The sequence below is a fragment of the Bacillus rossius genome, chromosome 15, assembly GCF_032445375.1.
Source record: "Bacillus rossius redtenbacheri isolate Brsri chromosome 15, Brsri_v3, whole genome shotgun sequence".
Taxonomy (NCBI): domain Eukaryota; kingdom Metazoa; phylum Arthropoda; class Insecta; order Phasmatodea; family Bacillidae; genus Bacillus; species Bacillus rossius.
The window spans coordinates 40163244-40182033 of NC_086342.1; the positions used below are offsets into that span (position 1 = coordinate 40163244).

The 18790-nt window shown below is 40.0% G+C and overlaps 1 protein-coding gene across 2 annotated transcripts in view; it reads right to left on the bottom strand.

Annotated features, from left to right (window-relative positions):
- LOC134539399 (putative fatty acyl-CoA reductase CG5065) overlaps nt 1-17161 on the bottom strand; it is a 54696-nt gene extending 37535 nt beyond the window's left edge. The window contains exons 1-6 of one of the 2 annotated variants that reach the window (XM_063381400.1): nt 16982-17161; nt 16638-16876; nt 11835-12095; nt 3159-3298; nt 2963-3072; nt 505-703 (exon numbers count right to left, since the gene is read on the bottom strand). In XM_063381400.1, the coding sequence (XP_063237470.1) occupies nt 505-703; nt 2963-3072; nt 3159-3298; nt 11835-12095; nt 16638-16859 (932 nt within the window). In that variant the 5' untranslated portion in view covers nt 16860-16876; nt 16982-17161. Of the gene's footprint in view, nt 1-504; nt 704-2962; nt 3073-3158; nt 3299-11834; nt 12096-16637; nt 16886-16981 lie in introns of both variants that reach the window. The other variant, XM_063381399.1, reaches the window with a different exon arrangement.
- Nucleotides 17162-18790: the final 1629 nt, after the last annotated feature.

Genomic DNA, 18790 nt, shown 5'->3' on the forward strand with positions numbered 1-18790 from the left:
ACCATGGGTTCACTGGGTGATTGAGGGGTCCCAGTGGGATGTGGTAGAATGGGGTAGGCGCCAGCAATTCTGATAACGTCTAGGAGATTAGGACGCATCCAATTGCCTGGTTAGCTAAGTGAGGTGGTGGGTGAAGGTGGTGTCTATGCTAAGATGGGTAGCCTCGGCCTCTGGTCATAGCTGGATCTCTAACACCTCTCCCGTTTCGCGTATACGACGTTTCTGTATCCACAAGGTCCGCAAGGTTGAGAGGCTATAATTCCTGCCTCTGCCGGAATTTTCTTGTATAAGTGATGATATACTTCATTCCTCTGCTGCTAAGAAAGTGACTGAGATATGCTCTAGTTCATTCATCTGCAACCGACTTTGTGTCAGAGTGTAGTGCTAGTTCATCCCTTTGCCACCAGCCGCATGTCTAGGTGATGTTCATATCTCTGCCACCAGCCGAATGTCTGTGTGAAGTTCGACTCCATCCTTCTACCACCGGTCAAGTGGAGCACTCACCTCTCCCGGACCGAGGACACCTCCCAGGCAGCAGCTATGGCCGCGGAGGCCACGCAGTCCACAGGCACGGTGTCACTCAGGACACCTCGCTCAATGTGCACCAAGTGCAGTAAACCAAGCAAGTTGCCTGCGATGAACATCGCAGGTCCGGCCAGGCTGTCCAGCCAACCGGGGAGAGGATCCTCCCATGCGCCTATCACTGCAAGTGAACAACATGTTGACATGGTGAACACATTTGGTCCATACACTTCTAGTAGTATAACATAGTATATCCGGCTAGTAGAGTCGAAGTGTGGAGCTAGAGCCGGGTGTCTGCCATCTTAGATTGTGATGCCACATCGGCCATCTTGGAATACCTATGACCTTTAGCTTGACCCTGGTGGTTTTCTTAGATAACCTTAACCCTGGCCGCCATTTTGGATTTCACCTTCTTTTTTTCCAACATTTTTAATTCTATTATTTTGATTTCTAGGACTTCCCACCAATTTGAATTCCGCCATGTTGTATTATTTCATCAAGACTTCATCTGGAAATCAAGAGTCCCATTCCAAAATGCTGCACTTTTAATGGTAAAATTGCGACTGTGACCCCAGCATCATCTTGGATTCTACCATTTTTAATAATATCATGTTCACCACCTTGATTGTCCACCACATCCAAATGTGCTGCCAATTAGTATTTTTGGCAAAATTTTAAATTTGAATTTTGAAAAATAATTTTGCCAGTCAATTTTGCAGCTAAACAACTTAAACCTATTTCGCTCTCTGTAAACTCCCATTTAATCTTTGTCAGGCCAGTATCCCCAATCTTTTCCCAGCACTAAATCTGATTTTGCCGACCCAGTGCAAGTCAGACAGTGCGCTCGTTTTATCTGCGCCTTGGTGCACGGCCGTTCTCCTCCGAGCCGTGACAAGAAGTGCTATGTCCTGCAAGCTATTAGAGCATCTAGGTTCTGAGAGCCAGCCTTACGCGACCGATTTCAGGCACACCCGCGGGCCATCTTAACTTACATTTCAGCATGTCTCTGGCTTAATTTCCCACAGCAGAGCTGTTTCAACCCCACCACCTTTCTCCAGCCTTTCTGGGGAACCAGGCCCAGTTCACTGGCCGGTCATCAAACCCGGGCTGTATCCAAGGACGCCCATCGGTCAGCGAAGGTACCACCTCTGTCCTCTCGTGGCAGATTTGCGAGTTGCTTCCCATGGGTGTTTGAATGCCCGCTGAACACCTGCCCCCTGGCACCTCACGCAACAAACTAGCCACCAGAGCGCTGCACTAGTCCCCTCCTTAAGCCCAATGCTTTATCAGTCGCCCTGTGCGAGGTGACATTTTCTTGTTTCGGACACCCCTCAGTAGGTCGCGCTGATATCGTCCAGTACCACCAACTTGGAGATATCGAAGTCAGTATTTTTCGACCACCCACTCGGAAATCTTCGGAACCTTTCGGTCCAGAAGCCTGTCTCCGGAGCCCCCAAACTACACTACTGTTCATACAAATAAGCAATACCTTTCCCCATGTTCTGTCTAAATAACTCTTTCGAACAGTTCTGTACACATTAACGCAGTCGCAGCCCAACTATTATTACAAAATGAAATAGAAAATGGGAGATTCACAATACTCAATATAAGTGCCAAATCCATATTTTCTGAACAGTAATTTCGATAGTGGAACATTTTCTTTTAGACACTGCAATATTTGATGAGAAAATATTAATCAAAAATATGAAGTCAGATTGTAGGATTTCTAATGATAAAGAAAAAATATTTAGGATCACTGGGGCACAAAATAGAAGCGTTTGAATTACTGCTGGAACAAAATAAACTTGTCACCAAATGTCATCACAAATATTTCGCCTAGTGCAAAGTAGATACTTACGAAATTACATATTAAATATATTATGTATTATATATATGTCACAGGGGTTTCCCCCCTTTTCTTTATTAACCCGGCGCTCTTAGCCTAACTGCCCTGCCGCCCTGGAGCCCCCACAAGTGTGTGGATGCGGATCACGCCACATATGCAACCAGGAATGGCGTTAGAGCTTTGGCTATACACAGGGGCTAAGGAACCCATCCCAGCATATGTACCACTTCGGCCCCCTACCCGACTCGGCTAACCAGAAAGGTGGATGCTCCTTTAGCCCTCTAGAGTTGTCATCACTCCTGGCGCCTGCCTCACACTGGGACTCCTCAATCACCCAGCGAACCCGCGGTCCGGTGGAGGCCTACCCAACCTCTCCCAGCTATCCAGGCTGTCTCCGTCGCTCACTGCGTCAGCATGTCTCAGGGCTAGGGAACCCTTGTGCTTGCCCCTGAAGCACACGGGGCACCACCGCCTAGTGCGAGGCCGACACCAATTGTGGTCCTGGGCCGACAAAGGAAACCTCAGCGGAGACCTAATCAGTACCATGCAAATATATACATCTATAAATGCAAGTGATTTTCAAAGAAAACTTACCGATAGAAGGTCTCAAAATAGCCGCCGACATTTCTTTACAGTTGTCTTCGACTACAATTTCTGCCAGAGCTTTAGACAAGGTGTAAGTGTTTGGCCATCGTTTAAGAAACCTTGAATAAAAAAAATAATATTTTAAAATAGGAAATTTCACCAAACAAAAATTATTATGTTTTTAATTAACTATCACCCAACTTACTCGTTTGATATTGGTATGTTTGTATTAAGTGAAAGCGGCTTCGGGTAAACTGAAGAGAGCTCCGTTCTGTAATTGTAAACAATCTCTTGAATTTCACTGAATATGCAGTTAGAGTATGCTGTTGATGTATAAACAAATGCCTGAAAAAATAAAACAAATATGAGTTCTATTATTTGTAACCTGTATTTATAATTTATTGAATTGGTATGACTTCCCTGAATAAGCCACGCTATAAGAAAACAGTTTTCTCACTAACTTAAATAAGATTTAATTTGCTTGGGAATCATTTGCCTTCCCGAGGACGAAGCCTTGCTATGATATATAAATTGTAAAAATGTTCACCTTATATTTATGAAGAATAATGCTGACCCGGCCGCATGCTGGAAGCAGTTGATGATATTCATGATGATGATGATGAATCGTAACAAATTATAGAGGGTTCTTCGTAAGTTTACGTATAGGTTAATGAAAATACATGTATTAAGTTAACTTACTTTAACATGAACTCACACAAATCTTTTTGAAGTAAAACTCGTGTAATTTTCGGCAGAAACACACCCCTTCCTTCTTAACCCTTCTGAAACTAAGAATAGGCATCGATTATTTTCTTACCTACTTTAACGTTAAAAAAGTACGTAAATAGATTTCTTCTCCAAATAGAGTATATTTAACGTTTGAATTCTTCTACCCATGTTATATGCACTTTCAACATCTCAACTTATTTATATTTATTTATTTATTTATTCATTTATTTAGCATATTGTTGTGCGTTTAAGTCGTGTACTGTAAGTCTTCTCTAACACCGAACCAGTACCTAACTTAAGATATGTAGACAGTATGTTTTGGCCAATTCGGGACCAGGGTTCAAGATGTGGTGTGTTGCGCGGATCCGCCATCCTTAATTATGACGTCACGGCGGCCAATTGGAATGATGACGTCACCGTTGCACTTTTCGTTGCTGCCGCATCTTAGTTTGTGACATCAAGGTGGCCATCTTAATCTTGACCTTGAACTTTAACTTGACCTGACCTTCCACTTCAGTCACCATCCTGGAATTGGCCTTACTCCACAAACATTCCACTTTTCAATACAGTAGCACATTCTGTCATTTTGAAATCTTGGTGTCATGTCCACCATCTTGTTCTCATCTGCAGGAGGCCATCAATTTTGATCAGATCACATCCGCCATCTTGTAGTCGTCTGTTGAAGGCCGCCATCTTGGATGACATCACAGCCACCATCTTAGTTATTTGTTCTGCTGGAGACTGACATCTTGGACACCACCATCTTTGATTCGGCTGTTTGTTCCTAGAGAGTGCCAGCATAGCTCTGTCTCATGCACGTAAGGTCGATGTTCCATTACCTACTAATGTTGTAATGACACTTATCGACTTATTAAATTTAATTTTTATACAACATACATTGAAAACAAGGTGATTCGAACCATGGCAGCTTGGACCTCTGGGTTGTAATACATACAGCTTTAAAAGCATGGCCATCGAGACATTTACCGGAGAGTTAAATAATGTATATAAAAATTAAAACAAATATTCTGATTTGTAATATTATTTTTTATTTTGAAGGAATAATAGCATCACCTGCTAGAGGATATTGCCGCCATTTTTTTCAGTACTTATTACTAGGAGCAATAGTTCATACATCATCTGCTAGAGAGCACTGCCACAATCTTGTTTTCAATACTTGATACCAGGAGCGCCACTGTCACATATTACACATCCGTTTGCTAGAGGGCGCTGCCACCTTATTGGTTTAATAATTACCATCTAGAGTGCAATGAGAGTATTTATAATAGTGGCATCTTTCACCATCTTGTCGCTATCTTGACTGCCATTTTGAAAATATGTAATTACTTAGCTATAAATATCAAAAAATCATCAAAAATTCAGAAAATTTTTAAATATATTGTTTTGATTGATTCCTGGCCTAGGGGTCGATCCTTGTTCAATTCTAAAAGTATTATGCAAAGTAATAAACACTTATTCAATTAATAAAGGTAAAAAAATACTTAAAGAGGCTTAAATTCCTCATTACCAGCCTACAGTAAGAAAATGATAAGATATTGACCACCATCTTGGAAATCCGTAACTATTAACCTGGAAATTCTGGAAAATTTCAAAAATAATTAAAAATCGCTATTAAAAAATTATTGATTAGCTCAATACGTGTCTGTGGTTTTGTACCACGCAGTACATAGATAATTTAATCGATTTATTTTAAATATATTAAACAGTCAAAGGTCAAATAAATAAAATACCTTCAACATCACATGAAACCACAGGAGAAAGGAGAAAGGACTTTGCTTACGCGAAGTGGCCGTCACTCATGGAGTGAGGGTGGAGAGTTCGGAACCTACTGCAAGCGTAGCGGCAACTTGATAACTTGTTCTTGCATAGTGTAGAAAATTGTATAAAAAATATATGAAAATAATAGTAGTAACGCACATTTGTTCTAAAGACCTAAAATTCAGCCTCGTGAAAAACAAATTTTTTTAAAAATATTGGCCAGGCTGGCAGGAGGTTTCTTGCACCTCTCACCGTGGGCAGGAACACCCTGAGCCTCGCGCACGGTGGGAGATGCGAGCTTCCAGAGAGCCTGCAGGCTGTAGACCCAGCCTCTCCGAACCACGAGGCCAGTCATGACCTGACTGCAGACTTGGAGATGCACAAGCAACGCAAAATAAGTACATTCGCCAAAAGGGAGCACATTTGGAGGCACATTCAATAAAAGAAAAGAAGCACATTTCGAAGAACATTTAAAAATAAAGGACATTTGGGAAGAAGCACATTCAACTCGATAGTATACAGTAGGATACCATCACATCATTAGGGATATGATCCCATCAGTAGAGATACGATCCCATCAAAGGTATACGACCCCATCAGTAAAGATACAATATCATCAACGGATGCAATCACATAATGGTATCATATACTTACTGATGGGCCACTATGATGTGAGATCACATGATATCATATCCCAACTGATGGGGTCATATCCCTTTGATGATAACGTACCTACTGAAAAGATTGTATCTCTCTGATGAGTTCGTATCCCTACTAATGAAACCATATCCCTTTTGATGAGATCTTATCCCTTGATAAGATTGTATCCCTTGATGGGATCATATCCCAACTGATGGGATCATATCACGTATAATACGATAGTTTCTACTGTATTCTACTGAGTTTAATGTGCTTCCAAATGTACTTCCTTTTTTTAATGTACTTCCAAATATGCTTCATATTTGTCGAATATGCTTCCAAATTTGCTTCATTTTTTAAGTGTTCTTCCTGAAGTGTTTTTAATATTATTCAAAGTGTGCTTCCTTTTCTGGAATGTACTTAAGTAGTATATAATAGTTTTGCTGGGACTGGCTTTTGCTTGAAGTGGAGTTGTGCTACACTTACTCTCTTGTTCACTTGTGTAACTTTAATGTCCCCTTAAAATGACTTTTAAAGACTGGTGGATCTTTTAGTTTCAAAGGCAAAATTATTTCGTCTAAATATAAGTGTCTCTATGTTTATTGAACTCTTAATTACTTTAACATCAGTAAACAAAACATGGATTCCACAAACAGGTTAAAAAGTAACTTAATTTATGTATACATATTGACAAATATATTAACATTATACCATTCAATGAATTAGTTGACAAATAAATTAAATTTATTCTATTATATTAAAATATATTACAATTGCATAATTTAAAGTATGGGCCGACCCTAATTAGAAAATTACTCTTAGGTTTCGTTTGGCATTATTAAACAAAATCAAAAACAATAAAAAGGTTAGCATAAACAATCCCAGAGTTAGCACTTAGAGTGATTAAAGCCCCGTAAAGGAAAATTCTGGATATTCCAATCTTTTCAACATAGTGATCTAATTGTTACGCTGAAGACATAAGAAAAAAATCTGGAGGACTGGAGATTTGACATTCGCTGGCCGAAGGTGAGCTGTTAACATGGTGTCAGGGCGCCTTAGTCGTCCTGTTTGCTGGAGGATGGAGTCGAGGGTGGTGTAGTTAAGTCCACATCCTCCCTTGGACCCTGTCTGTGAACAAGCCCCAAATCTAACATGATCAGAACTGGTTCACAGACAGTCAGCGAAATAGGCAGAAAATGTCCACCACAAAAAGGTGATGGTCGGGGAATAAAGGTTTGACAAAAACTCACCATACAGGGAGGTGGCTTCTAGCATCAGCAAAGTAGACTGTCAGGATGCCAAGATCGCGAACACGCGGTTGTCGCGGATGTTTCCATAATTTAAAATCATTAGAAAGTATTATTATTGAAGTATGGCTAGTTCTACGAGGCACGCAGACTGACTTATTACTGAATAAGAAATGAGCTATAGGGACAACATTCCTTGCCTAGCTGACTACACATTTGAAAGACGCCCGGACTGCAGTCTTGTTGTGCGGCTCGCCAAGAATGCGATGCTGTCAGTCTGCTGGCGCGGCGCGGAGTGTTTATTGGGGTGGCAGCGACTTTTAATTAAAAAGGCGAAGTCAATAAAAAGAAAGGGGGAGGCTTCGGCTTCCGGACCGAATGGTTCCGAAGATTTCCGAGGGGGGTGGTAGAGAAATACTGACTTCTATATCTCGAAGTTGGTGGTACTGGCCGATGTCAGCGCGACCTACTGAGGGGTTTCCGAAACAATAAAATATTGACACGCACGAGGTGACTGCGGAAGCATGGGGGCTTATGGAGGGGACTAGTGCAGCGCTCTGGTGGCTTGGAAAGGAACTACGGAGCACTGCTTGTTGCGTGAGGTGCCAGGGGGCAGGTGTTTGGCGGGCGTTCAAACGCCCAGGGGAAATAACTCGCGAATCCGCCATGAGAGGGCAGACGCTGCACATTCGAAGACTAGTGTGGAGACCTCGAGACAGGCCGCCCCTGGCCGGGGTTAAGCAGCCGGTCAGTGCTCTGGGCAGAGTTCCCAGGACGCCTGGAGAAGTGGGGGAAGGGGGGTGGTGGATACTGCGATGCCAGTGGGCACGAGGCTCTGCTGAGCCCGGAGGCGTGACGGAGCGTTGGGGAAACTGTGTCCCTGGACATGGCTGAAATTGTTCGCGTAAGGCTGGCTCTCAGAACCGAGCCGAGGTAAGCCGCCTTGATCACGGCTCGGAAGACAATGACAGGCGACGGGCGTGCATCCAAGCGGGGATAACATGAGCGCGCCAGCTAGCTCGCTAAGACTCTGCAAAATCAGATCTACCTCTGGGAACAGGATTGGGGAGACTGGCCTGACTAAGATTAAATTGGGAGTGTACAGAGAGCGGAAAAAGTTTAAGTTTTAGCTGCCGAAATGACTGGTAAAATTATTTTTCAAAGTTCAAATTTAAAATTGTGCCAAAAATGCTAATTGGCGTCACAATAATTTAGGTCTGACAGTTTTAAAAATTTGTCTTGACTGCTTGATATATGTTTTAAGCTTAACAAAAAAAGATCTTGAGGTTCGGAAATGTCTGGTCTATGCATCTGACATTGTTCTTTACTTGGTCTCGTGGTGCGAAGACACTTCTCCTATGCGTATAGCATTGTACTTGAACTGGTTTGAATATATCGGGTAAGAAAATAGACATCCATTTTAGGCAGTGCGACAACTTATTTAATTCGTCGGACGGTATTTTGTCTAGTGTTGTTTTTCGTAAAGTTAATGATTAATAAACTTCACGAAAGGTAACAGTAAACAGAATTAATTTTTTTTAGCTTTAGTTATCCTTTTCACTGCCTGAGAATCAGACCAAAGACGAGAATCTATCGCGTTAATCATTATTTTAATAAGTAAGTTTTTTTGGTGAATTTCGGATTTTTTCCGAATTTCTATGTTAATAAATACAAATTTCCAAGATGGCGATCATATTGCTTTACTGGAGGCTGGTACATGAGGAACTAAAGACTCTTTGAGGATTTTGAAAATGATTTATAAAATAAATATTTTTTGTCTTAAGTTTTTTTTTTTTTTGGTATTGTTCAAGTATCTAACCAAAGACGGGAATCCATCGATTCAATCAGTAAATTAATGAGTGGTTTCTTTTTATGTTTTTTGGAATTTTTACTCATTTCTACATTAATTATTTTGAATTTTCAATATGGCAGTAAATATGTCATCATCTGCTTACTGGAGGCTGGTGGATGAATACTTATGTATTGAAATTATTACTTCTTTACATAAGATTATTTTTGCAACAATTAAATATAGAACAAAGGACCGGATTCGATTTAATCACTCAGTATATTAATTCCAGATTTTTGATTAACTATTGAAATTTTCTCTGTTTTTTTAGCTAAATAATTGCTGATTTTCAATATGGTGCTCATGATGTCATAATTCAAGATGGTTGAGTTTTTTATATAAATTTCTAGTATTTTTTTAATTTAAATTTTTTTCCCTTTTTCGCATAAAAATTATGTATTTTCATTATGGCGGCCATTACGAAAATTGCAACATCATGCAGTGGGGCATTCGATTCCAAGATGGTGGAAGGTTCTAGAATACAAAATGGCGAATCAAAGATGTCGGATCCAAGATGGCTGGCAGGTCAAGATCTGATCAATGTGAAGTAAATGTCATCCAAGATGGCCGCCGTGATGTCAAAGGTGGCCATGACCTCAGATTACTTATAATTGTTCTTTTTTTATGTTCTTCCGAATGTGCTTCCTTTTTGTCTAATTTTCTTATATTTTGATGATCGTGCATTTTCAGTTTTGTGGCTTCATGTTTCGGAGACGCCCGGTCTATACGCCTGACATTGGCATGTGCTGATAACTTGTTAGCCGATTGTCATAATAAATCCACTTGGTTCTGAGTTGATTGGCTTACACGTCCGTCATTATTCATGACCTGTTTGAAATTATGACAAGTATCGAATAATATACAGTCTCGTAGTTCGGATTCGCTTGGCCTTATATTAATATTTGTTTCTTATTTTTCGTGGCGATATCTTTTTTGGCATATGGCCTGGGTTCGACTCAGTGTTAGATAACGTGCACAACAACATATTTTGAACACAAATATTACATTTGTAGGCGAGTTTTCTACTCTCATTCCATTTCTCATGCTTTGGAGTTATTCCATTAAGTACTGTACTTTTCATATACCAGGTTATTGTACCAATGATGTTTTTACTTCAGAGAGATGGCTGGGAAGGATCTGAAGTATGAAAAATTTGGCTATTGTTCTGTTTATTATCTATTTACCTCTAGCATGTATTTTTAAAATAGTAGAATAAAACAAATATAGTTAACCTACTTATTTTCTTGCAACATGGTAGGCTTATTGGTAGTGTCTGAAGACCACTCAGTCGAACATCTGCCTTGTGAAGATGTCTTGGTCGTAGCGCGAATGATCAGTATTCTCGGTGATGTGGTTTATATTTCACATGAGAGTTGAACCCAGTTTATTGTGGTGACCATCAGTTTTAACTAAGCAAGGTTATACTTATTCGATTACATTTTAAAAGGTTTTGAAAGCAAATTTCTGTTTTAATCTCAAGAACAAATCCAATCAACGACCCAAATGTAATAATGACTCAAAATATTTTATAAATAATTATATTATATTATTTGGAAATTTTAAACTAACATTTTTAGATTTTCAAGATGGTGGCTGGTGATAAGGAATGAAAGAGAAGTATAACTAATCTGATAAATTTATTTTTAAAGAATCTAATTTTTTTAAGTTTTTATTTTTATTTTTTGAGTCTGGTCCAAAATTTTAAACATGTTTTAAGGGTTGCCAATATGGCCGACAACATGCTGTTTGATAAAGTGTTTAATGATTTGGTGACTGACACTAGTGTGCTCTAGCGATATTCAGTGACGCAAATTAGTAATTTAATGCTAACATAGGTAGTCTTGCAGACAAAAATAGAACTCAATATGGCTGCCGTGAAAGCATAATGATGGGAGTAAAATATGCCTTTATACAGATAGTGGACGGTCAGTCTGAAAAGAGATGTTACCATTTTTAGAACTACATCAATCGGGAATAGAATCATTATTAATTAAACTTCAAAGTCAGTGACCTAAGTAATTATTTTATTTAGATGTTACTAATTATTATTGACTTTTATGTATATAATTGTTTTTTTAACTCTCCAGGTTCAAAGTTTGTGTTCCCAAACATGAAAAGATCATAATTTTTTTTTATAATAAATAATTTCAGTTTTTAGATTAAATATGTAAACAATGGTGTCCAAGATGGCAGCTTATAAAACTATCTCGAATTCAAAATTGGAGGACTAAAAATGAAATAGTATAGAATTTACAAGAAAAGAACTTTAATTTTTAAAGGTCAAAGTCATAAAATCAGATTGGACCTTTTAAGAAAATAAGTACCTAAGAAAAATTGCAATTGTAAGATAAATGACTTATATTTCTAAGAAATTTCTACACCAATATATCTTGGTGAGTTTACACAGTGATCGTAAAAAATGGTCTCTAAGAAAATTAATTTGGAGACAGAAAAGTAATTCTGAGGAATTTGAGATACTTTCTTTGGTTAAAAATGGAATCTTTAACAAAGTAAGGTTAATTCAAAATTATGACTGTGATGTCAAAACTCCAGGATGTATGCAACTTTAAACCTGACATGAAACCGACATAGTGTGAGCATCAGACAGTGCGACACCTAGTTGGGTCAGATGGCCCACCTTCAAGTTGCTCATGTCTTTGACGAGTCGCATCATCTCCTCGGTGGACCACACATTGTTCTTCACGGCCGTCTCCAAGTCCTCGTCGAATCTCACGCTGGCCGCTGCGTGGAACACCGTGGTCGCCTGGCCACACAGCAGTTGTCTGTCCTCTGGGGTCAGCCCCAGTCCGGGCTCGCCCATGTCCCCTCTCACTGCTACCAACTTGTCCAGCAGCTTCACACCGTCGCTCCCTTCAACATGGCGGACCTTGTCGAACACCTGCGTGAACACAGCAACACCGCAGTCCTCAGTGGTACCAACCTGACACCGTCGCTCCCTTATACACCTCGTCTGATAACTGTGTGAACACAGCAACTCCATTGTCCTCAGTTTTACCAAAATGTTAAACAGCTTGATAACATCACACACTTCATCATGGAGGACCTTGAACAATACCTGTGTGAACAATGGTAACACCACAGACATTTTAAAGGTTATTCTAAGTATCAAAAACTAGACTTTCATGTTAGGCTTATCGATAACATATTTAATTCGTTGGTCAGGTATATTATCTTGAGTTGTTTTTGTATAGTTAATGATTAATAAACTCCGAGAAAAGTAATGGAAACCAGAATATAAAATCTATTAATATTTAGTTACACTTGTCACTGGTCAAGAATCAAACCGAGGACAGGAATCCATCGTTCAATATGTAAATTAATGAATTATTATTTAAGGTGAATTTTTGAATTTTTTCCGAATTCATAGGTCAATAAATACAAATTTTCAAGATGGCGTTCATAATGGCATGCTAGAGGCTGGTAGTAGTAGATGATTTTAAGCTTCTTTTAGGATTTTTGACATGATTTATCAAAGTTATTATTTTTTACATAAAAATATTTTTATATCGTCCAGGGATCGAACCAAGTTACGAATCAATCATTACTTTAATGAGTGAATTTTTTTGATGAATTTTGGATAGTTTTACGAATCTCTAGCTAAATAATTACACGATTCCAAAATGGTGCCCAAATTTCAAGATGGCGGTTGCCTCCATAATAATAAATGATTACTGCACTCTACCAGGTTAGAATAAAACTAGCATGATGGTAATGCACTCTATAAGACGAGTACACACACAAGATGGTGTCCTCCAGCAGACGAAAACAAGATGGTGGCAATGTCCTCTAGTAGGTGGTAGCTACTGGTAGCATGTACTGAACTCAAAATGTCGGATCCATGATGGTCGTCAAGGTCAAGGTCAAAGTTCAAGGTCAAGGTCAAAGTTCAAGGTTAAGGTCAAATTTCAAGATGAATTTCAATTTCAAGGTCAATGTTCAAAGGTCAAGGTCAAAGTTCAATGTCAACAGTCCAGATCAAAGGTATGGTGAACAGAAAATTATACTAACATGGCATCAGCTCTCTCTAACAGACGAAAACAAGATGGTGACTTCCAGCGGACGAAGACAAGATGGCGGACATGACGTTGTACCATCTTACGATATATATACTTTGACTTAAGTGGTGATATGTTAGTCTAGGTGGCTTTCATGGAGAAAGGATCAGTCGTTTTTTTTTTCTTTTTTGCTCCTACCAGTTTCGAACCAAGGACGGAAATCGATCTAATCAAACAGTATATTAATACGTTTATTTTTTTCATGAATTTTGAACTTTTTTCATTAAACTCGGATAATAAATAAAGATTTTCAAGATGGCTGACATAACGCCATACTACCTGATGATATATATGCTATGAAAAAAGTAGTGGGGGTCAGTCTGCCAGCAGCCACCATGAGGGAAGGATCGGTCGCCATTTATATATATTTTTGCCCTCACCAGGTTCGAACCGAGGACTCCGAGCTCCATGTCATAAATGTATGTTTTTTAAATATTTTTTATTAAAATTTTATTAATTGAATTTTTTTATAAGTTTTAATTTTTTTCAGTAAAATCGGATAATAAATAAAGATTTTCAAAATGGCGGCCATAATGTAAATTGCAACGATGATGTCATAATTCAAAATGGTGGAAAACAAAATGGCGGAATGTTCGAGAAAACCAAATGGCGTCATCCAAGAAGGCGGATCCAAGATGGCGGATCCAAGATGGCCATCGGGGCGAAGGTCAAGATCACGGTCATCCAAGATTTCCGCCGTGACGTCACAATCAAAGATGGCGGTCGGCACTACAGGCACCGCCGCCTGCCGCATGCGCCCGGATGCCCTTTTATATACTACTTTCAATTTATTTATGTAAATTATCGTTGTTTCTATTTAATTAATTTGAATTCTGTAATAAATATGCACACGTTCATGGAAAACACACGAACTATTTTATTGTCCTAACCTAACTTAAAGCTATGAGTGTGCGGGAGGAGTCTAGGTAGAGATAACTCTAGTTGCGTCTCAGGCCGAAGCCCATACGCTCTAATCATGCAGGAGGGGTAGCATGCATCATGTGCTAGGAGGGGGATTGGCCAGCCATGGAATCGATTGGCGCCATGTCTAACTCCCCTCACTGACCATCCTAGACTAAAACTAGATAAGTTGGGCCCAGGTTAAACCTGCAGAGACACAAGGAAAACCCTGGACTCTTTCGTGTGGGGTGCTAAAATCATGTATTGTACAAGCCGGTTGGTTACGGGAAACAGAAGGATGGATCTGGAAGAAGAGTTGGACAGAGTAGAAAAGAGTCTACCATGCGGAAGGGGGGGGGGGGCCTTGGACATTGCTGTCCGCATTGGTTTGGATGGCACTGGTTGTTTCAGGGACGACTTTTGTCGTTTCTCGCCATGCTGCCAGCTAACCCACACACGAACAGCCGCTGAAATATATGAAATACACACATTTGTTGAAACGATTGGTGCGCCACATGTTGTAAAATAAGAAACCTTTGCGGGCATGCACATAAAAACGTACCAAAAATTCATCGCAATCGGATGAATGGAATAGCAACGCATACGGGACAAACAAACGAAAATTCAAGACGTGACGGCCGCCTCAACCGATAGTGTGTTTAAAATTCCAGGCAAGATTCATTATGAAGTTCAAACCTGAACTGTTATTAGCGCCGTTAGTTCGCTAGCCGCCACGAGCTCCACTGAGCGGACTGGTCTCACCAAGGAGAAGGATAGGAAGTTGCCAGACCTTACTATATGACCGTGTGGCGGACATAGAGACTCGCTGTTGGTATGTCTATGACCTACGATTTTCGGTTATAAAAATTAATTTACCCCTTTGTCACTCCATTAGGGATGAAATTTAATAGTAATATGTGGCCTGTGTGTTAATCCAGGTTATGAGCTAGCCAGTGGCGTAGCCAGGATTTGTGTATTGGGGGTGTTAAGAAGCATGCCCCCCTCCCCACCCCCGTATTAAAGCGGGGGGGGGTGGGGGGGTCCTCCCCCGGGAAAATTTGGATTTTAAGGTGTAAAATAGTGCTATTTTAGCAGTTTTCGGTACTTAAATTTAAATATTGTAATGGTAAAATTTTTATTAATTTTTATATGAAATTTGTTTGAGTAATGAATAAAAAATTAATTAAAGATTTGGTGGTAAAAGGGGGGGGGGGTTGAACCTCTAACCCCCCTTCCTCCTGGCTACGCCCCTGGAGATAGCTATTTGCCATATCTTATCAAAATACGTTCAGCGGTTCGGGCATTAACGAGTAATAAACAAACACGCAAACTTTTGCTTTTAACGTATTAGTTGGATATTCAACCGCAAAATATGTGAAAATGCGGACAGTTGGTTTTTGTTATAAAAGTAATATCTCTGAATTTAATCAAGCGGGATATAATTCATACAGTATGATTTGTAAACATGGATAATCTATTTTTTCTCTACTTCCTGAAATTCTACTTCTTAAGCAGTGAAAGATAGTAATTGTGGTTTTAAAATTATTTAATCATATCTTCTATTGAAATTATACTTAGTTAAAATATTTACAATGATTAACCCACATACCTTAAACTACCTTCTATATTAGTTAAGGATATTGCCATATTTTCTAATTCTACATTTCTGAATTTTTACATAGATAACACTGTGGGAAAATAGGATATAGGTAAAAAATTTAGAAGCATAACTAAGAATCTACTTTTATGCTGGTTAAGAATTTTATAACTGTACATTTCAAATAAAAATGCTTTTTGCTTTCAAATATCTTAAAATAATATATCTGTCATAAGGTAATTTTTTTTTTATTTTTCCAAGCATAGCTATAACCAAAATAAGGGTAGATGTAAACGATGGCATAAACTTAATTAAAACTAAAGAGATCTGTGTTACTTGATTTTTAAAAATGGCTACCTCATTAAATGGAATGGTTGTGAGATTTCATGAAGGTAAATTATATCCTCAAACACACTAAAACGGGAATTATAAAATCAGATACTTAATCTACGTTATTATTTTTAAAAATGGCTTACGCAGTACCATTTTATAAAATATCATTCTAAAACGATTTTGTTTTGAATGAAATATTTCATAACCTTTACTATTGTATCTATTTCTTTGGAAAAAAAATATTTGGAATTACTTGAATACTTTTCTTTAAATGGTGAAATGTCAGCAATGCCCTGAAATGGCGTGAGCAAAGCCGCAGGTTATTGGCTAGTTTCGAAAATAAAGTGACGTGCAAGTGACACATTCTCGTCATCCAAACATACGCTGAGTGAAATGATGTTTTTATATTAGAATAAACACTGGGGAAAACCATTTTTGAGTTTCTGTCTCCGCCACTGGTTAGCTGCAGTGCCAAATATAACGACAAGAACTCGGATTGAACTTAAAATAGCACGAAACTCGTTACTGTACTCACTGGGTTGTCAAGCAAAGACGCCATTCTTTCGTCGATTCCTTGGCCTTTCTTTTCTCTGATGAGTAGGAATATTTGTGCGATTCCTGTGCACGAGCGAAGCAGTTTTTCCACCACAATCTTGCCTACGAATCCTGTGGCCCCTGTCACCAGGACGCTCTGGCCGTTGTAAAACTCCTGTACAGGAGAATTACTTGTTCGGCTGCCTTGTTCCTTTGAATTCATATTCGGCTGCTGCTATTCTGTAAAACCTCAAAATGCAGATACATTTACATACAAAGATTCGCGAAGAAGAGGAATAAATGTTTTGCAGGTAAATAACATTAGATATTTTAATGGTTACCAACCTGTACTGCCGTGTTGCCAACCGTGTGGTACCGCCGTCAAAACTGTGAGCACGCGCGATTCACACTGATGCGTTTTCGCTCATATTCGTAGCCAAGTTCAGATTGCAAGTACGTACCGTGTTAATGTTAATTTTTACGTCAGTTTGCCCCAGGTGTTAACTCCTTCGTTTGTTCCACTTCGTCGCACAACACCTAGTACACGCCTCTTATACGACAAATTTTTTTTTACCTTTTATTCAAGGCTTTTTCCTCTTCAGGCAGTGACCTTTGTTTTTTTAATGTATTTTCGGTACAATGTACGGTCAATTAATCTGTGCCGAGGTTCCCACGGGCCAAGTGGATACAACAGCGACCAGCATGCATATGCATCCGTCCTCTGAGCCGGTGACCAGTTGCTAGTGCGGACAGCACAGTCGGCGACCAGTGCGTCGCGGAACAGACACTGTCGTCACTGCCCGGTCCGCATGCCTGTCCGTGCCTGTCTGTGCCTGTCCGTGCCTGTCCGTGCCTGTCCGTGCCTGTCTGTGCCTGTCCGTGCCTGTCCGTGCCTGTCCGTGCCTGTCCGTGCCTGTCCGTGCCTGTCTGTGCCTGTCTGTGCCTGTCCGTGCCTGTCCGTGCCTGTCCGTGCCTGTCCGTGCCTGTCCGTGCCTGTCTGTGGCGTCGAACCAGGGGGCTCGCAGAGTGTCCCAGGCCGCGGGGTGCATGTGTCTGTGTGTACGTGTTTGTTGTGTCTGGGTGTAAATGAAACTGTAGTCTGTGGCTAAGTTCTAAGTTATGACTGTTCTGCGTTGTGTGTTTCTAAGTCATGACAGTTCTAAGTTGTGACTTTCTACTTTACGACGTTTCTAAGTTATGTGGTTCTGCGTTGCGTGTTTCTAAGTTGTGTGTTTCTAAGTTGTGTGTGGTTCCCGTGCGAACAGCCCGAGCAGCCGTGCCGAAGGGGGTAGAAGGGGGGGGGGGGCAGCGACGCGTGGTGGGCTGTGTCGGCTGTTGACGCGGGCGCGACGACCGAGCGACACGCGACATGCGACATGCCAAGCTCCTGGCGCCGCGCCGGTTAGTCGCCGCACGTCAACAACACTGCAGCTTCAGGTTGTTAAACTGGGGACGCACCACAACGCCGAAATGCCAAATTGACCACAACACCGACAGCTAGAAAACTGCTGTGTACCACAACGCCGAATTACCACAACGCCGAAATACACTAACGCCGAAAAATGTCATTGCAGGACTGCCACAAAGGTTAGGTTAGGTTAGACTAGGTTAGATTAGGCTAGGTTAGGCTAGGCTAGGATAGGCTAGGTTAAGTTAGGTTAGGTTATATTACGCTAGGTTAGGTTAGGTTATGTAAGGTTAGGTTTGATTGTGGTATTTCGGCGTTAAGGTACATTTAAGAAACACACACAAATTCATTCAGTGGTTATTTCTGCGTTGTGGTACACAGCAGTTTTCTAGCTGTCGGCGTTGCAGTCAATTTTGACATTCGGCGTTATGGTATTTCGGCGTTGTGGTAACGACCCTGTTAAACTGTACAAAATAATTTATCCCTCGAGATTCTTTTTGATGCTTAATTCATGTTTATCAAGAAAAATTTAAAATTATAAAAAAAAAATACATTTAAAGTATTATTTTTTTTGTGTGTGAAAGTTTAACAGGTAAAAACTAAGTTTTTCATATAAATAAAAAAAACATAAAGTGTGCATCTTTTTAAAAATGTTCGAAACACTTTGCTTCAAATATTGAAGGTGGAAATGCAATAAACTTGGAATTTTGGTGGATTTTGGCGAATTTTGGGGAAATTTAGGCAAA